The sequence below is a fragment of the Oncorhynchus kisutch genome, linkage group LG1, assembly GCF_002021735.2.
Source record: "Oncorhynchus kisutch isolate 150728-3 linkage group LG1, Okis_V2, whole genome shotgun sequence".
NCBI lineage: Eukaryota > Metazoa > Chordata > Actinopteri > Salmoniformes > Salmonidae > Oncorhynchus > Oncorhynchus kisutch.
Genome location: NC_034174.2, coordinates 34,708,577 through 34,727,281, shown reverse-complemented (window position 1 = coordinate 34,727,281; position 18,705 = coordinate 34,708,577). Strand labels below are relative to the sequence as shown.

The window sequence follows — 18,705 nt, the reverse complement described above, 5'->3', positions numbered from 1 at the left end:
TTTACTCATCACATACGATGCTGCTACTGCTTTTTATCTATCCTGTTGCCAACTGACTTTACCCTTACCCATATGTACATATCTACCTCAATAACATTGTACCCATGCACATCAACTCGGTACTGGTGCTCCGTGTATATAGCCAAGTTATTACTCATTGTGTATTTATTCCCTGTGTCAATATCTTTCTATTTTTCTCTCTGCATTTTTTTCGAGGGGCCCATAAGTAAGCATGTCACTGTTAGTCTACACCAGTTGTTTACGAATCATGTGACAATTTTATTTTATTTGACCTGATCACTTGACCTGAAGTGGGCCACGTTTAGTTTCTAAACTTTGTTGTAACGTTGCAGATAGAAATGCCATGAATACAGCCAACATGGTTCCTTGTTTGTTTTACATTAGGCTACATAGAGTATTTCTGTTGGAACTTTCCTAAACATTGTGTCCTGCTAAAAGCTCCCCCCTGGAGAATTCTAGGGCCCAGGCCATATTGGCCCTTCTACTTCCACACTTATCTTCATTCTCTGCCTAATAAATCCTCAAAAGTACCTTTTTTTTCTCACACCTTCTGCTCTCTCTGCCTCTCTCTCTCTCTCCCTCACTCTATCTACGCTGCCTCTCCATCTGCCTCCCTCTATGCTGCCTATATCTCTCCTCTGCCTCTCTGTGTGAAAGTTCAACCCCACGCTCTCAATGCCATTAAAGGCTCCAGGGAGAGATTTATCTGTGTGTGCTACTGTGTGTCTGTGTGCATGTTCATCCGTCTAGGGGAGAGTGGGATAAGTTGAGAAATTTTTTACATTCAGCATCACTATGTCAAGGGAAAGATCTCTAAATATATTTTAGGATGTTGTGTATCCCTGGAAATAATCAGAATTCATGTAAACAACAGTTTTGTAAAACCATTCCAGGTGAAGCTGGTTGAGTGCGCCAGATGTGTGCAAAGCTATCATTAAGGCAAATGGTGGCTACTTTGAATAATCTCAAATATAAAATATATTTTGATTGAACACCTTTTGGTTACTACATGATTCCATACATGTTATTTAATAGTTTTGATGTCTTCACTGTTATTCTACAATGTAGAAAATAGTAAGAATAAAGAAAAACCCTTAAATAAGTAGGTGTCCAAACTTTTGACTGTTACTGTAGATCTCTCTGTTAAATATCAAAATCACCTTTTGCCAAGATCATTTGCACAAACCAGAACTTTACCTGGCAATATGGTGCTGCTAGTAACAAACAACATTTAGAGACGGACAGCTAGAGTTTAAACAAAGTTTACTTACATACATACATACAACTCTACCTAGTTGTAAGAGGATGAGCAGTGGATATACAAATATACAGTGGGTTTGCAGTTGATATACTGTAAAATTTCACATCCACTGTATCAGTCTGAATATATCTAAATGCAGAGTTATCACAATAACTTACCCTTCCATTTCTTGACCAGTTGTCTGGGACAGTGATGTTGTTTCGATGTGCCAATTCGTAGGCAAGTTCTCTGCATTTGAGACTACTAAACCCATAAAACTGGTCCACGAGATTCTTGATGTTTAGCAAGCTCAGACTCTGTCATCAGATAAGACCTCATGTTCCTCTGCTACTCTCTCATAGCCTCTCTTTCGCACAGATACATGTTCATTTTATTTTTTGTCAATGTACCTCTTCAGTGTCATTCAGTCTTTATTCATCCCTTGCTACTGCTCAAATTGACTTTTGCTCACTTTCTTGGCTGCACTATCTTCATATACAGTTCATATACATGACGTATTGCCAAAAATACTATGCATATTATGCATGAAACGGACAAAATGTTAACATAATTTGTATGGTGGCAATTGGCTCAATTTACCCCAAGGCAAACATTTTGACTATAAATAAAACTATAATATTGTCCCACAGAGCTACAAGGGTGTACTTTCATGCTAGGTTTAGGACCTCATATTGTAGCTTATAAACACCCCAACTGATGTGTAAAACAATCTACTTTGGTTTAGATACAGACATCATAAAACCTATAACACAAACTGAATTTGATTTAGTGAAAATCAGTTTGCTGGACTTAACTTGCTTACCACTTTTTCCATGTGGTTTATTCCTTCAAAGACTCCATGAAATGATTATCTTCCTAAATATTTGCTCACATGATTCATTTTGTGTATTGTTTCCTAGAAACAAGGTGTGTCTCAACTTACTCCACTCTCTCCTATGTTGCCTGTGTGCATTCTCATGTTCATGAATCCATGTTTGTCTGTAGGTCCATCCAGATGAGAATGTCTTGGCTTCCTAAAAGCCATATCCTACACTACAATATGAACATAGGACAAATGCCAGAGGGGGCTTGCATTGAATGTGTTTTATTACAAACACAACATATTATGCTATAAGCCTTTGTCATTGATGAAATAGAAAATGAAATAGGCCTATCGTTGATACTAGTCGAATGATAGACGGACCATGAAGTAATTCTGTGGACTGCTCCGTTGATTTAACTGATTACAGGGTGTGCACCACCATGAAACAATATTAGTTAGGTCAGAGAGAGGCTGATGCCATTGTTTGTACATGTTTGTGTTAAGGCTCGCAAAGCAGAGCTGTGTTTTCTTGTTAGGGCCCAGGAAATACTCCTGATCCTACTGCAGAGCTGTGTCAAAGTGGGGCGTAGAACCAACCATTGCAATGAATTGAAGCCTGATTTATGCTAGTATCTCCCGCCATAAATTGTCGTTGCACTGTCAGCCCATCCCCTGATCCCATTGTAGCTGGAGGAGAGTTGATGTGGTGGTTGTTGTTGTAACAGAGTAATAAGTCACTGATATTTCACAAGGACCAGGAAGGGCTTTAAAGGCGGTGTCTGTTCTGTCTGTGGGGTGGCTGGATCATTTCTAAAAGCTTGAACTGTAGTAACTTTCCATTGCTGTCTGTGTTGATGCAGGCCACTGTGCATGATAAATACAGAGTTCCCTTGATCATCACAGATTATTTTTTGACTTTGTTGCTAAAATTAGATAATCGCGTCCTGGTTCCTGCATGTGACTGTTTCTCTCCTACATTAGGCCTGGTATGTGATTATTCCCGAATTACCTTTTGATCTGTCTGGTTTGGCAACTCTGGTAGTAGCACACTTTTGACTGTACCCAGAGGACAGCTTTGGTATTGCAGTTTAACTGATGTCCAGCCCAGAAAGACAATTGGTAGGGAGTTTTGGCCTTACATGGTGACATCACCATGCGGTAAATTAGTTAAAAGACCAATAAGAAAGAGTTCTAAACCTCTCTGCCAATAACAGCTCATTTTCAGTTTTCCTCTCCCACTCCCAGACAGTCCTAGCTAAATTATGTTTGTTGATGTACTTTTACCCTTTTATCTCCCCAATTTCATGATATCCAATTGGTAGTTAGTCTTGTCCCATCGCTGCAACTCCCCTACGGACTCTGGAGAGGCGACGGTTGAGAGCAATGTGTCCTCCGAAACACAACCCTGCCAAGCCGCACTGCTTCTTGACATACTACTCGCTTAACCCGGATGCCAGCCGCCCCAATGTGTCTGAGGAAACACCGTCCAGCTGGCAACCGATGTCAGCTTGCAGGCGCCCGGCCCACCACAAGGAGTCGCTAGAGTGCAAATGGACAAGAAAATCCCGGCCGGCCAAACTCTGCCGACGCTGGGCCAATTGTGCGCCGCATCATGGGTTTCCTGGTCACAGCCCGGATTCGAACTCAGGTCTGTAGTGATGCCTCCAGTACCTTAGACCGCTGCGCCACTCGGGAGCCTAGCTAATTTCTTGCTTGAGATACTGCTCTTGACTAAGAAGCTATTTTTATTTGTTTCATTTTGGCAAAAAAACAGTCTTGTCAGTCTTGTCTCATCGCTGCAACTCCCGTAGGGACTCGGGAGAGGTGAAGGTCAAGAGCCATGCGTCCTTCGAAACACAACCTAGCTGCACTGCTTCTTGACACAACGCACATCCAGCCCGGAAACCATGTGTCGGAGGAAAGAAACACTGCGATGCAGTGCCTTAGACCACTGCGCCACCCGGGAGGCCCATTTTGGCCATTTCTAATTGAAAACATTCACAGTAAAGTACTTCATTGTTACCCAGAAATGATTTGATATTGAGATAAAAACAGCTGCATTGGACCTTTAAATTTTTTTTTTTTAAATGGATATATGAAGAAAAAGGTCAATGGCACAAGACTGTGTAGATACCAGAGTTAGGCGGCAAACAAACCACTCCTCCCATACAGCATGGTGGTCTATTGCGGACATCACATGACCACTGGACTCATTCATTGGAAAGCATTGGGCCAAAATACCACATTGGCCAGCTCTGTATACTGTAGAACAAGATAAATAATAATGAGGAGTTTAAGCCATGAAGGCAGCTGTCTAAGCCCTGTAGAACTAGATAATGGTTATATTTAAGCAAAAAGGCTCGAGGGGGTTGTGGTATATTGCCAATATGGAGTGCCTGGATACAGCCCTTAGCTGTGGTATATTGGCCATATACCCCAAACACCTGAGGTGCCTTATTGCTATTATTTACTGGTTACCAACATAATTAGAACAATAAACAAGTAATTTAGCGTCATACCCAATGTTCCCTCTAAGTTGCGCGGGTGCACAGCTCGTCCAGGACTGCCGTGTAGAAGAAATATCAGCCTGTGCTGGTACTCAAGTTTGACCTTTACTCAAGTTTGACCCGTTAATTTACACTATCAATGGTTTCTTCTACTGTGAGAATTGTTTGAATCAATGCAACATACCATAACAAATATAACTATGCAATAATCGGTCTGTGATTTTCTTTTAAGCAGAGCGCATTGGAGAATTCTATTGCAATGACAGGCTTCAGTGATCTCGAGAAGATACACTTGTTTTGAGACCAAAGCCTCATGTTGCCAAGTGTGCACATTTGTTCATATTATTTTCTAGTTAGTGAGTTAATAGCCCAATTATAGATAATTACCCTCAGCAACCCCTTTATTTGTCAAGTTTTCATCCAATATGTTGTCAATACAATATTGTTAATGATGAAAGTATTGTGAGGTCAAAGAGCTTGTCAGCATGATGGAACGCCCCTTTTGACCAGGAGTGCATAAAGGCTTGGAAGAGGAATCAACCTTTAGACCAGGAAACGTGGTCCAAGGTATTAGAAATACATAAACACAATAATATTGAAATAGACCCCTGCCAACTACTAATATTTAAATGTAGTTTAGCGGAAAAGATTTTCCGTTCTATTAATTTGATTTGTTTTGTAAGTTTAAGAAATATTGCCTAGTGCCTTGTCATTTTGTTACCAAAAACCCACATCTTTTAAGATATTTTCTAATATCTCTCCCTCATGAGGAGGGGTGATAATGAAAGTTCACAGAAGTAACAATAAAAGGTAGACCTATCACTTGTTTTTACTGAAAACAATTTTGATTTATTAAGTGATTTAAAAACCATAATTCTATAACCAAATCGGTAACGGAAGGACTGAGAAATCACTAACAGAATGACTGCGATTGGCTACAATAGGAAATCATAGTAGGCACAAACCACAAGTTGTCACCTGCTACTGTTTTCCCTTCCACTGGCATACTGTTATGGTCAACTCATCATGTTTTCTTTCTCATTCTGTCATCTGGTGGTCATAGAAAGAGTGTGAAACCAGTCTGGACAACCCCTCCCTCTCTTCCCCATCTTCACAATTTAACTGACAACTACCCATGAGCCCCCTCTCTTTCCATTCACTGTCACAGATCCAAGATGGCGTAGCAGTAAGTCGTCCTGTCCTGTCGTGTCCCTGTATTTATCGTTTCTTTTTCGTTTTTTTACATATTTTCTCCACATATCTCTTTGAAAACATTTTGCTTTGCACACATTGTATATAGACTCCCCCTTTGTTTTCTACTGTGTTATTGACTTGTTAATTGTTTACTCCATGTGTAACTCTTTGTTGTCTGCTCACACTGCTATGCTTTATCTTGGCCAGGTCGCAGTTGCAAATGAGAACTTGTTCTCAACTAGCCTACCTGGTTAAATAAAGGTGAAAAAAATATATAAAAAATAAAATAAAAACCAGCATCCTCACCCACTGAGCACCAACCAAAAGCGGACATCCATAGGCGATGAGAAATAGATTACATTACATTTCGCCCTAGCCTTGATTTCAACATCCACAGATGTCGTTTTTTTGTTCCAGACTGGCCTTGATTTGGTCCAAACATAGACTTCTATGATTGGTTCAGATTTGGACCGGACCAAATCTGAACCAATTATAGACGGCTATAAGTACAGCACAGCACAGTACAGTACAGCAGAGTTCAGTTCAGTACAGAGTACAGTAAAGCTCACTAGAGCAGAGTCCAGTATTGTACTGTACTGATTTTTAAGAGTTTTGGGGAGATATGAACGTCATCTTGTTACCAAATGTTGCATCTGTGCTGTTCTATATCGTGGAGCTCCGCCCCATAGTGGTTTGTGCCGCTGCCTAGGCAGCGAATAGCCTGAGTGAAAATATGCACACACCTGCAGCCAATAGTAGAACAGGTGTCCCTATATAAGGGGACACTTCCCCTCAATCAGCCTCCCATCATCTTCAGCGACAGGACTGGTCTGAAGAAGCCCAGAAGAGGAGAAATCTCAGGACGAACCCACCGTCGATATCCTGTTCTCGATGTCGTCCTTCATGAGGGGCGGAAGGTAGCCTAGTGGTTAGAGTGTTGGACTTGTAACCGAAAGGTGAGCATGCCTTTTCCACTGCCAAAGGCTCTTTTAAGAGCTCAGTGTTGCTGCTCCTCTATGGCGGCCTTTCAGGAGAGGAAGCAGCGATGGGCATTTTTCAGGGTGGATACCCCTCTAGACGACGACGGCACCTCTGGAGATGACAAGGATATTGGGAAGTGTCTGGGTTTTTCTCCTGAAAAACCGAATCTACCCACCGATGATAAAAACACCTCACCCCCCTTGGGAGAGTGAGGGGAATTTCACAACCTTGTGCGAGGAAGAGACGGGCTCTGAATTTTCAGCAGCCCCCTCCTACGCAACGGCCTCTCTGCGCTCTGATTTCACAAGGCACATTGAGCGGGCCGCGAGTTGTCTGGAGATTACACTGCCCTCCATTACCTCCGTTCCGGAAGTGGATATGATGGTGGGCGGCCCTTTCTCCAGATCAAGACTGGCGGCTGTGCCTTTGGCACCGAACATGCCCTCGATCACTAAATATGTGTAGGGTGCATGGGAGATGCCTTTAATGGCCAGAGCGCCGGTGAAGGCGTACACCCCATTCATCAGAGTGGACGGGAAACGACCTTGAGATCCCTAGACTCAGGATGCACTAGCTGCGTACCTCGTCCCAGGTTCCCACACTACCTACGACCAAGGACCGGCTCACAGCACAGCTGGTAGAGAAGTCCTTCGCTCTAAGTGTACAAGCTGTAGCAGCAGCTAATAATATTGCCCTGTTGGCAGCCTCTCTATTCTGTCTTACCATGGGTAGGACTGAGCTGTCAAGAGAGGAGATGGAGGAAGCGTCAACGATTTCCGGCTCCATCCTCCATCTCACACCGGTGTGGGCGGTATGTGCGGGGAGGTCCACGGCCACTTCGGTGGTCGTGGCACAACCGCTGGCAGTCTTTGATGGCTATGAAGGAGACCAACGAAACCGCCCTATTGAATGCCTCCATCTCTGACTGCGGTCTCATCGGAACCACCGTCGAAGATGCGGGGGTGCATTTCTGGATGCTTGAGGAGGAGGAGAAGAAGCAGCTGTCTAGACACCTGCCACTTGCAGGAGGGTCTAGAGCAGCTTCAAAGGCACCCCCTCGCTCCACCGTCTGCAGTAGACCTGGGTCTACGGCCAGACGGAGAGCCCGCCAAGCAGCTGCACCTGGTGTACCAAGAGCGGGCCCTGCCCCTCAAGCAGCACCAGAGAAGACAGCGGCTCAACCAACGAGAGGTTTTAATTTCGTCGCCCTGGTAGCTGAGAGGCAGTCAGAAGAGACGACGACCATGACGGGACGAAGGGGAGAAGACGGAAGAGAGCACAGCACTTCTTGTGACAGCGCCCACTGTTCATTCCCCACCCCTGCAAAGGGATGGAGGAGCCATTTGTGTCCTTTTGTTAACCTCTTGAAGCTAGGGAGCACTATTTTTATGTTTGGAAAAATAATGTTCCCAAAGTAAACGGCCTATTTCTCAGGACCAGATGCTAGAATATGCACATAATTGACAGATTAGGACAGAAAACTCTATAAAGATTCCAAAACGGTCAAAATATTGTCTGAGTATAACAGAACTGATATTGCAGGCGAAACCCTGAGAAAAAAAATTGAACCAGGAAGTGGCCTCTATTTTGAAAACTACATGTTCCATAGCCTCCCATTGCTCCATTTTAAAGGGATATCAACCAGATTATTTTTCATATTGCTTCCTCAAGGTGTCAACAGTCTTCAGACAGTTTCAGGCTTTTATTTTGAACAATTAGCCAGAACGATAACATCGTGTCAAGTTTTGAGTTTTGCTCGCGCAACAGAATTTGGACAGCTATTGTTTTTCCCTCTCCTACTGTGAAAGACATTTGCGGTTGATATATTATCGATTATATATTTTTAAAACAACCTGAGCATTGATTATAAAAAACGTTTGACATGTTTCTGTGGACATTACGGATATTATTTGGAATTTGTCTGCGTTGTCGTGACCGCTCTTGCCTGTGGATTTATGAACATAATGCACCAAACAAACGGAGGTATTTTGGATATAAAAATAATCTTTATGGAACAAAAGGAACATTTGTTGTGTAACTGGGAGTCTCGTGAGTGAAAACATCCGAAGATCATCAAAGGGAAACGATTAATTTGATTGCTTTTCTGATTTTTGTGACCAAGCTACCTGATGCTAAGTGTACTTAATGTTTTGTCATGCGATCAATAAATTTACACAAACGCTTGGATTGCTTTTGCTGTAAAGCATAATTTCAAAATCTGAGACGACAGGTAGATTAACAAAAAGCTAAGCTGTGTTTTGCAATATTGCACTTGTGATTTCATGAATATGAATATTTTTTGTAATATTATTTGACTGAGGCGCTATGTTATTCAGCGGTTGCTGATGACAATTATCCCTCTTAAGGGATGGGTAGCGTCAAGAAGTTTAATTAAGAGTGTGTTCCATTTGACTTTGTCAAATGAGAAGCTCTTCCATAGAAAACCTGAGACCGCTCAAGTTCCTTCTCTCTCTATCTTTCTTCCTCTCACCACTCTGCGTGTAGCACAGCCCACTATGAGTGCGTAGTTGAGCACACACAGAAGGACGTTGTGAGCTGATTGTCCTCGCAGTGGCAGACCATGTGTAACAACACCTGCACAGGATCAGTACATCCGAACATCACACCTGCAGGACAGGTACAGGATGGCAACAACAACTGCCCGAGTTACACCAAGAATGCACAATCCCTCCATCAGTGCTCAGACTGTCCGCAATAGGCTGAGAGAGGCTGGACTGAGGGCTTGTAGGTCTGTTGTAAGGCAGGTCCTCACCAGACATCACCGGCAACAACGTAGCCTATGGGCACAAACCCACCGTCGCTGGACCAGACAGGACTGGCAAAAAGTGCTCTTCACTGACGAGTCACGGTTTTGTCTCACCAGGGTTGATGGTTGGATTCACATTTATCGTCGAAGGAATGAGCGTTACACCAAGGCCTGTACTCTGGTGCGGGATCGATTTGGAGGTGGAGGGTCCGTCATGGTCTGGGGCGGTGTGTCACAGCATCATCGGACTGAGCTTGTTGTCATTGCAGGCAATTTCAATGCAGTGCGTTACAGGAAAGACATCCTCCTCCCTCATGTGGTACCCTTCCTGCAGGCTCATCCTGACATGACACTCCACCATGACAATGCCACCAGCCTTACTGCTCGTTCTGTGTGTGATTTTCTGCAAGACAGGAATGTCAGTGTTCATAGCCAGCGAAGAGCCCGAATCTCAATCCCATTGAGCACATCTGGGACCTGTTGGGTTGGATCGAAGGGTGAGGGCTCGGGCCATTCCCCCAGAAATATCTGAGAACTTGCCGGTTGCTGTGGTGGAGATTGGGGTAACATCTCACAGCAAGAACTGGCAAATCTGGTGCAGTCCATGAGGAGGAGATGTACTGCAGTACTTAATGCAGCTGGTGGCCACACCAGATACTGACTGTTACTTTTGACCCCCCCCCCCCCTTTGTTCAGGGACACATTATTACATTTCTGTTAGTCACATGTCTGTGGAACTTGTTCAGTTTGTCTCAGTTGTTGAATCTTATGTTCATACAAATATTTACACGTTTGCTGAAAATAAATGCAGTTGACAGTGAGAGGATGTTTATTTTTTTGCTGAGTTTATAAGCATAGACATTAAGGACGCATACTTTCATGTGCCGATACATCGGCATCACAGGTTTCTGCGTTTCGCCTTTTCAAGGGGTGGCGTACGAGTATGCGATGATGCCATTTGGGTACGCCCTGGCACCTCGCACCTTTTCCAAATGCATAGAGGCGGCATTGTAACCATTGCGTCGTCAAGGGAGAAGGCTATTAGCCTACATAGACAACCTAGTGGTTCTGGCCCCATCAGCAGAGCTGGTAATGGCACACACGACACACAGTAATTCATCTCACACATTCGCTGTGAATTGGGAAAGTTCGGTGGAGGAGAGACTTCACGCTTGTGCCCGGTGCGCGCCTTGCCGTGCGCTGCACATAACACGCCGATGATTTGGTCATCGCCTGAGCTGTTTGTGTGTCACGGTGCTAGTACACTGGGTAGACCACTTTCACATTGACTGTGTCATTGGCTTTGTGAAGGCATTGAGACGGCTTATGAGGCAGCAGGGCGACCAATACCTCAAGGCGTAAGAGCCCACTCCACTCGTGGAGTAGTGGCGTCTACGGCCCTTTTCAGAGGAACTGGGGTAGAGGATATTTGTGCAGCGGTGTCGTGGTCGTCACTGTCTCCTTTTATCTGATTCTACCTGTTGGACATGTCGACTAACTCTTTAGCTCGTTCTGTACTCAGTGTGGCCGAAAAGATGCGGGACTATTGGGCTGGGTTCCCATTAGGTCCGTTCTTTTTGGCAAAGAGAGACATGTGCGACATGACCTCTGTTTGACTTTGTCAGTACAGTAGGGAATGTCTAGTCCATATTCTATTATCTGCGCTATGAATCATTGGCTTTGCCTATGGATTGAGTGTGGTGGGTTACACTGAGAAATCAGTGAGTATGTCTTCTAAGTTGGTTCAGCCTCTACTCAGCTTTGCTGAGGTGAAGGCTAGAATTAAGGTGGGAAAAGCAGAACGAATGGACAGGGTTTCCATCAGGTCTGCTTTTTCCTATTAGAATGACTACATGACATGACTCCTGGCTGGGGGTGTGGCACAGTAGAGTCATGTATTATATCCTGCTCACAAGTCTATGACTGTGTTTGGGCGGAAGGATTAGGGGAAATAGTTTCTGTAACTGGTGTTACAGTACTATTAGACCAATCTTTAGTATTGACAGTTTTGAGCTCATCTATCTGGTGGTACAGATTAGTATGACTCATATTCTGTTTGTCTGCCCACTAGTCATTGGCTATGCCTTTTAGACTGCGTAGGGTGGATTAGACCGAGGACGCAGTACATTATGACGCAGTCTGTTTTCACAGTGTGTTACTGTTGCTGCCATTGTTGGGCCCAACCTTTCTTTAAGTGGGAAGTGTTAGGCTCGGCAGGGAGTACATTTTGGACCGTTTCGCTCCGACATAAACCACTAGGAGCAGAGCTCCCCTATGAAGCGGAGCACCACAATATAGAACGATAGTTACCGGAGTTGTAACTCCAGTTCTATGAGTGGAGCGGAGCCCCATAGGACTTAAGGCCCTGCCGACCCTCAGTCTCGCTGAAGATAAGTTTTTGGAAGGCTGATTGAGGGGAAAAGTCCCCTTTATATAGGGACACCTGTACTCCTATTGGCTGCAGGTGTGTGCATAATTTTCTCTCATGCTATTTGCTGCCTAGGCAGCGGGGGCTCTGCTCCACCCATAGAACTGGAGTTACAACTCCTGTAACTGGGGAGGCTGGTAGCCTAGTGGTTAGAGCGATGGACTTGTAACCAAAAGGTTGCAAGATTGAATCCCCGAGCTGACAAGGTAAAAATCAGACATTCTGTCTCTGAACAAGGCAGTTAACCCACTGTTCCTAGGCCGTCATTGAAAATAAGAATTTGTTCTTAACTGACTTGCCTAGTTAAATAAAGGTTAAAATAAAATGTTTCAAAAACTATCGTTCTTCAACACACATTATATTATAAAACCAGGTGCCTAGGACTTGTTAAAGTAATATGAAGAGACTCTGTTCTATCCCTATTCTGAATGACATTGGATGCAGCAGATTACTGCAGGTCTATTAGAGTACGGTGCATTTGGAAAGTATTCAGACCCCTTCTCTTATTTTAAAATTGCTGATAATTTCTATTTATTTAATCAATCTACACACAATACCCCATAATGACAAAGCAAAAACAGGTTTTTGGAAATGTTTGCTAATTTATTTTTAAAAATGTACGTATTTATGTAAGTACCGTCATTTCTGGACTATTAAGCACACCTGAATATAAACCGCACCCACCGATTTTTTTTATTTTTTTTTAAGTGTATTTTGTACATAAATAAGCCGCACATGTCTATAAGCCGCAGGTGCCTACCGGTACATTGAAATAAATTAACTTTACACAGCTTTTAAACGAAACACGGCTTGTAACAAAAATAAATTGGCTTTTAAACGAAACACGGCTTGTAACAATTTTTTTAAATAGCAGTAAACAGTAGCCTACCAAGAAAGTCATTGGTCACTATCTTCCTCCTCCTGTGCACTGAAACCACTGAAGTCATCTCCTTCGGTGTCGGAGTTGAATAGCCTCAGAATTGCTTCATCCGATGTTGGATCGCTGCCCTCTTCAACACGCAGCAGTCCAGCCTTTCGAAACCCATTGATGATAGTGGATTTTTTTGACAATGCTCCACGCTGTCAGCAGCTCTATTTCCTTTTCCAACAGCCAGATCGATCTCCTTCAACTTGAATGCTGCATCATATGCATTTCTCCGTGTCTTTGCCATGATGAGGGTGACAAAATGACTACCGTAATCAGAATGATGGGAAGTTTGAGCGCGCTCGGTTTACGTCACATTATGTGACGGTGCTAAGTTTTTTGGCATGAATCTTGTGAAAGCGGGAAAAATCCATAAATTGGGAATAAAGTAGCGGCTTATAGTCCGGAAATTACGGTATTCAGATCCTTTACTGTGAGACTCTAAATTGAGCTCAGGTGCATTCTGTTTCCATTGATCACCCGTTGATGTTTCTACAACTTAATTGGAGTCCACCTGTGGTAAAGTCAGAGTTCCTCCAGAGTTCCTCTGTGGAGATGGGAGAACCTTCCAGAAGGATAACCATCTCTGCAGCACTCCACCAATCAGGCCTTTATGGTAGAGTGGCCAGATGGAAGCCACTCCTCAGTAAAAGGCACATGACAGCCTGCTTGGAGTTTGCCAAAATGCACTTAAAGGATTCTCCGACCATGAGAAACAAGATTCTCTGGTTTGAAGAAACCAAGATTGAACTCTTTGGCTTGAATGCCAAGCGTCACGTCTGGAGGAAACCTGGCAGCGTGGTGGCAGCATCATGCTGTGGGAATGTTTTTCACTGGCAGGGACTAGGAAACTAGTCAGGATCGAGGGAAAGATAAATGGAGTACAGAGATCCTTGATGAAAATCTGCTCCAGAGCCCTAAGGGCCTCAGACAGGGGCGAAGGTTCACCTTCCAACAGGACAATGACCCTAAGCACACAGCCAAGACAACGCAGGAGTGGCTTCAGGACAAGTCTCTGAATGTCCTTGAGTGGCCCAGCCAGAGCCCGGACTTCAACCTGACCAAACATCTCTGGAGAGACCTGAAAATAGCTGTGCAGCGACGCTCCCCATCCAACTTGACTGAGCTTGAGAAGATCTACAGCGAAGAATGGGAAAAACTCCCCAAATTCAGGTGTGTCAAGCTTGTAGCGTCATACCCAAGAAGATTTGTGGCTGTAATCGCTGCCAAAGGTGCTTCAACAAAGTACTGAGTAAAGGGTATGAATAGTTATGTAAGTGTGATATTTCCAGGGGGGAGGGGTTATATACATTTCTAAAAACCTGTTTTTGCTTTGTCATTATGGAGTATTGTGTGTTGATTTGAAGGGAAAAAACTTTCATAAATTTTAGAATACGGCTGTAAGGGTTTTTCTTTAATTTTACTATTTTCTACATTGTGGAATAATAGTGAAGACATCAAAACTATGAAATAAAACATATGGAATCATGTAGAAATCAAAGGGTTAAACAAAATATATTTTAGCCACCATTTGCCACGATGACAGCTTTGCACACTCTTGGCATTCTCACAACCAGCTGCACCTGGAATGCTTTTCCAACAGGCTTGAAGGAGTTCCCACATATGCTGAGTACTAGCTGGCTGCTTTTCCTTAACTCTACGGTCTGACTTATCCCAAACCATCTCAATTTGGTTGAGGTCGGGGGATTGTGAAGGCCAGGTCATTTGATGCAGAACTCCATCACCCTCCATCTTGGTAAAATAGCCCTTACACAGCCTGGAGGTGTGTTGGGTCATTGTCCTGTTGAAAAATAAATGATAGTCCCACTAAGCCCAAACCAGATGGGATGGTGTATCGCTGCAGAATGCTGTGGTAGCCATGCTGGTTAAGTGTGTCTTGAATTCTAAATAGATCAGACTGTCACCAGCAAAGCCCCCCCCCCCCCCCCCCACATGCTTTACGGTGTTAAATATATATATATATGCGGCGATCATCTGTTCACTTACACTGCGTCTCACAAAGACATGGCAGTTGGAACCAAAAATCTCAAAGTTGGACTCATCAGACCAAGGGACAAATTTCCACCGGTCTAATGTCCATTGCTCGTGTTTCTTGTCCAAAGCAAGTGTCTTCTTATTATTGGTGTCCTTTTAGTAGTGGTTTCTTTGCAAGCAATTCGACCATGAAGGCCTATTACAGTCTCCTCTGAACAGTTGATGTTGAGATGTGTCTGTTACTTGAACTCTGTGAAGCATTTATCTGAGGCTGGTAACTCTAATGAACTTATCCTCTGCAGCAGAGGTAACTCTGGGTCTTCCATTCCTGTGGCAGTCCTCATGAGAGCCAGTTTCATCATAGCGCTTGATGGTTTTTGCGACTGCACATGAAGAAACTTTGAAAGTTCTTGAAATGTTCCGTATTGATTGACCTTAATTTCTTAGAGTAATGATGGTCTGTAGTTTCTCTTTGCTTATTTGAGCTGTTCTTGTCACAACACAACTGACTCAAACACATTAAGGAAAGATATTCCACAAATATAGTTTTAAGAAGGCACACCTGTTATGCATTCCAGGTGACAACCTCATGAAGCTGGTTGAGGGAATGACAAGAGTGTGCAAAGCTGTCATCAAAGAAAAGGGTGGCTAAATATAAAATATATTTGGATTTGTTTAACACTTTTTTGGTTACTACATGATTCCATATGTGTTATTTCATAGTTTTGATGTCTTCACTATTATTCTACAATGTAGATAATAGTAAACGTATAAAAACCCTTGAATGAGTAGGTGTTCTAAAACGTTTGACCGGTTGTGTGTGTGTGTGTGTGTGTGTGTGTGTGTGTGTGTGTGTGTGTGTGTGTGTGTGTGTGTGTGTGTGTGTATAGATATGATTGTATTATCTCCATTACTATGTTACTTGGTGTCAATGGGGGATTGAGTGGGTACACAGCCCCTCCCAGTGTTTTTAGAAAGTCCACAGTTTTCCGCTAGGAAATGCCACAAGGGGGTGCTATGATCCCTCTACTCTGAAAGTGAGTACTGGCAATTTTGGAAAACTGTAGCTACAATATTGCAACATGATTCAATATTCTGTCCATTAGTAAGAACTTTGTCAGCTCGGCCAATAAAACAACACATTGGTTAAGTTTTTTATCCTATTGCTACAATTAAAAACACAGACCGACTGTTAGTGGCATAATAAACGTGTTTTAATTCACTTTTAATCGATTCTGATTCAATTACAATTTCTGATTAGGGAAACTCATAATCACCCAGTTTGTCCAGGAAGATAGTGGATAAAGCTGTCAGACTGCTGTAACTAACCTGTGAATCTATGCTATGAATCAGTATGATGTGTTGTTGCAAAATACAGTTATGTACTGTGTGTGGTATGTTTACCTTGGATTATTTTCATCCAGGTTATTTTGAGGCAGAGGAAGGGAGTTTGTTCTGAACAGTTTGTTCAATTGCTAAACATGAATGAATTGTACACCTCCCACTCTTTGACCACTGCGTTTATCTTCAAATCCCCATGCAGTGAACACGCCCTCCCGACCAATGTGTCAGCCCTATCATTGGACGATGCATTTTCCGTTTTCACCTGTGATTGGTTAAATTCACATGAACATTCACTGTCCATGTACGTTGCATGTGAACAGCGGAAGACGTATTTTTCTCAAACTAGTGCGTTATCTTAATCTTTCCCCTTCATTTTGCCGAGTGCGCCCCTCTTTTTAGCACAATGTGTTGTCAGATGCACTGTTGAGGGCGTACTGTTCTATTATATTACGATATAGGCACAATAAAACAACACACTGGTTAGAAGCTGTGTTTATCCTATTGCTACAGTTCAAACTGACTGTTAGTGGCATAATAAACATATTTTAATTAACTTTTAATCAACTCTGTTTCAATGACACTTTCTGTGTAGGGAAACGTATCACCAGTGGTGGAAAAAGATACCTTCATAAAAAAAATGACTCAAGTGAAAGTCACCCAGTAAAATACTACTTGATTAAAAGTATTTGAGTTTTATTTAACCAGACAAGTCAGTTAATAACAAATTTTTATTTACAATGACGGCTACCCAGGCCAAACCCTAAACCGGACGACACTGGGCCAGTTGTGCGCTGCCCTATGGGACTCCCAATCACAGCCGGTTGTGATACAGCCTGGAATCGAACCAATGTCTGTAGTGATGCCTCTAGCACTGAGATGCAGTGCCTTAGACCCCTGCGCCACTCTGGAGTTTTACATTTACTTAAGTATCAAAAGCAAATTGAATTGCTAAAATATACTTAAGTATCAAAAGTGAAAGTATAAATCATTTCAAATTCCTTATATTAAACAAACCAGATGGCACTATTGTTACTGCTAGCCAGGGGCACACTGACACCTCATTTACAAACAAGCATTTGTCTTTGGTGAGTCTGTCAGATCAGAGGCAGTAGGGATGAGCAGGCATGTTCTCTTGATAAGTGCAAGAATTTAACCATTTTCCTGTCCTGCTAAGCATTTAAAATGTAACAAGTACTTTTAGGTGTCAGGGAAAATGTAAGGAGTAAGAAGCACGTACTTTTACTTCACTACATTCCTAAATCAAATTAAAGTAAAGTACAGATACCCCAAAAAACGATTTAAGTAGTACTTTAAAGTATTTTTACTTAGCTACTTTACACTTCCGCTTATCACCCCGTTTGGCCAGGTAGCTGTCTGACTGCTGTTAACTAACGTGACTATATGCCATGAATTAGCATGATGTGTTGTGTTGTTTATCGTTAGATCCCATGCAGTGAACACGCCCTCCTGACCAATGTGTCGGCCTTACCATTGGATGATGCATTTTCTCTTTTCACCTGTGATTGGTTAAATTCACATCAACATTCTCTGTCCATGTGCGTTGCATGCGAAAAGGGGAAGACTCGTTTCTTATCTTTCCCCTACTTTAGTTTAGTGCGCCCCTCTTTTTGGGGCACTGTTCTACGATATTACGGTACAAGCACAGTTGGGTTGTTAAATTGTAGCATGCAGTAGCCATATTGTTATAACGTGAACAATGCATTTTGAAGCATTTAAAAATCAAACGGGCTATGTATATTTTCTCCTAACTCTGACAGTATTTGGAGCATTAATGGTCTTCCTATATAACATGGCATGTTATTATGTTAATGTTGCATTTAAGCCTGGGCCTGTAGACTAAAACAGGGAAGTCATTGACACTGGCATCCCTTTTCAAGTAAGCCCCATACAATAAAGTCAGACCTCACACACAGATGCTCTGAGTTAATGGCAGGTCATCTTCATAGAAACGTAAATAAACAGAAAATAGCCTAAATTACAACGTTTTGCTCAACTTTATTGAATGATAATAAAAGTAGCCTACACCAAATTAATGCGCTCAGCGTAGTGACATTACGGTAATGATATAGGTTTTATGTTCCTCAGCCAATATGATATCATTCCCTCGCAGCTCTGTTGCTCAAACTAGCTGTCATTAAGTAGAATATCGCTTCTGTCGCTTAAAACGGGACAGGTGCAGCGACCAGGATGACTTCCAACGAATACCATATAATGGCCACATCACCCCGTGAGCTTACTCAGAACCCGCTGAAGAAAATATGGATGCCATGGAAAAACGGGCTCTTTGTACACATTTTACAAAGAAGGGGTAAGTTGCCTTGGAGAAACACCGGCTTGTGCCAACAGTGCATGGGCGCAGCGGAAGGGTATGCTCGATTTGGCCAAATACTTTATATTTTAAACAAATGTAGATATGTTGTACTTCATCGAAGTTCGAGATTCCCAGGTGTTCTACACAG

At 42.9% G+C, this 18,705-nt stretch overlaps 1 protein-coding gene across 2 annotated transcripts in view; it reads left to right on the top strand.

Moving 5' to 3' along the window:
* The window catches only part of LOC109895573 (6-phosphofructo-2-kinase/fructose-2,6-bisphosphatase 4-like), a 44,659-nt gene that overhangs the window by 7,893 nt on the left and 18,061 nt on the right, over positions 1–18,705 (top strand). Inside the window, exon 1 of one of the 2 annotated variants that reach the window (XM_020489363.2) lies at positions 18,306–18,554. The exons of the other annotated variant lie outside the window; for it this stretch is intronic. Coding sequence (XP_020344952.1) covers positions 18,434–18,554 — 121 coding nt within the window. The 5' untranslated portion in view covers positions 18,306–18,433. Of the gene's footprint in view, positions 1–18,305; positions 18,555–18,705 lie in introns of those variants that run through there. 2 annotated transcript variants of the gene reach the window in all.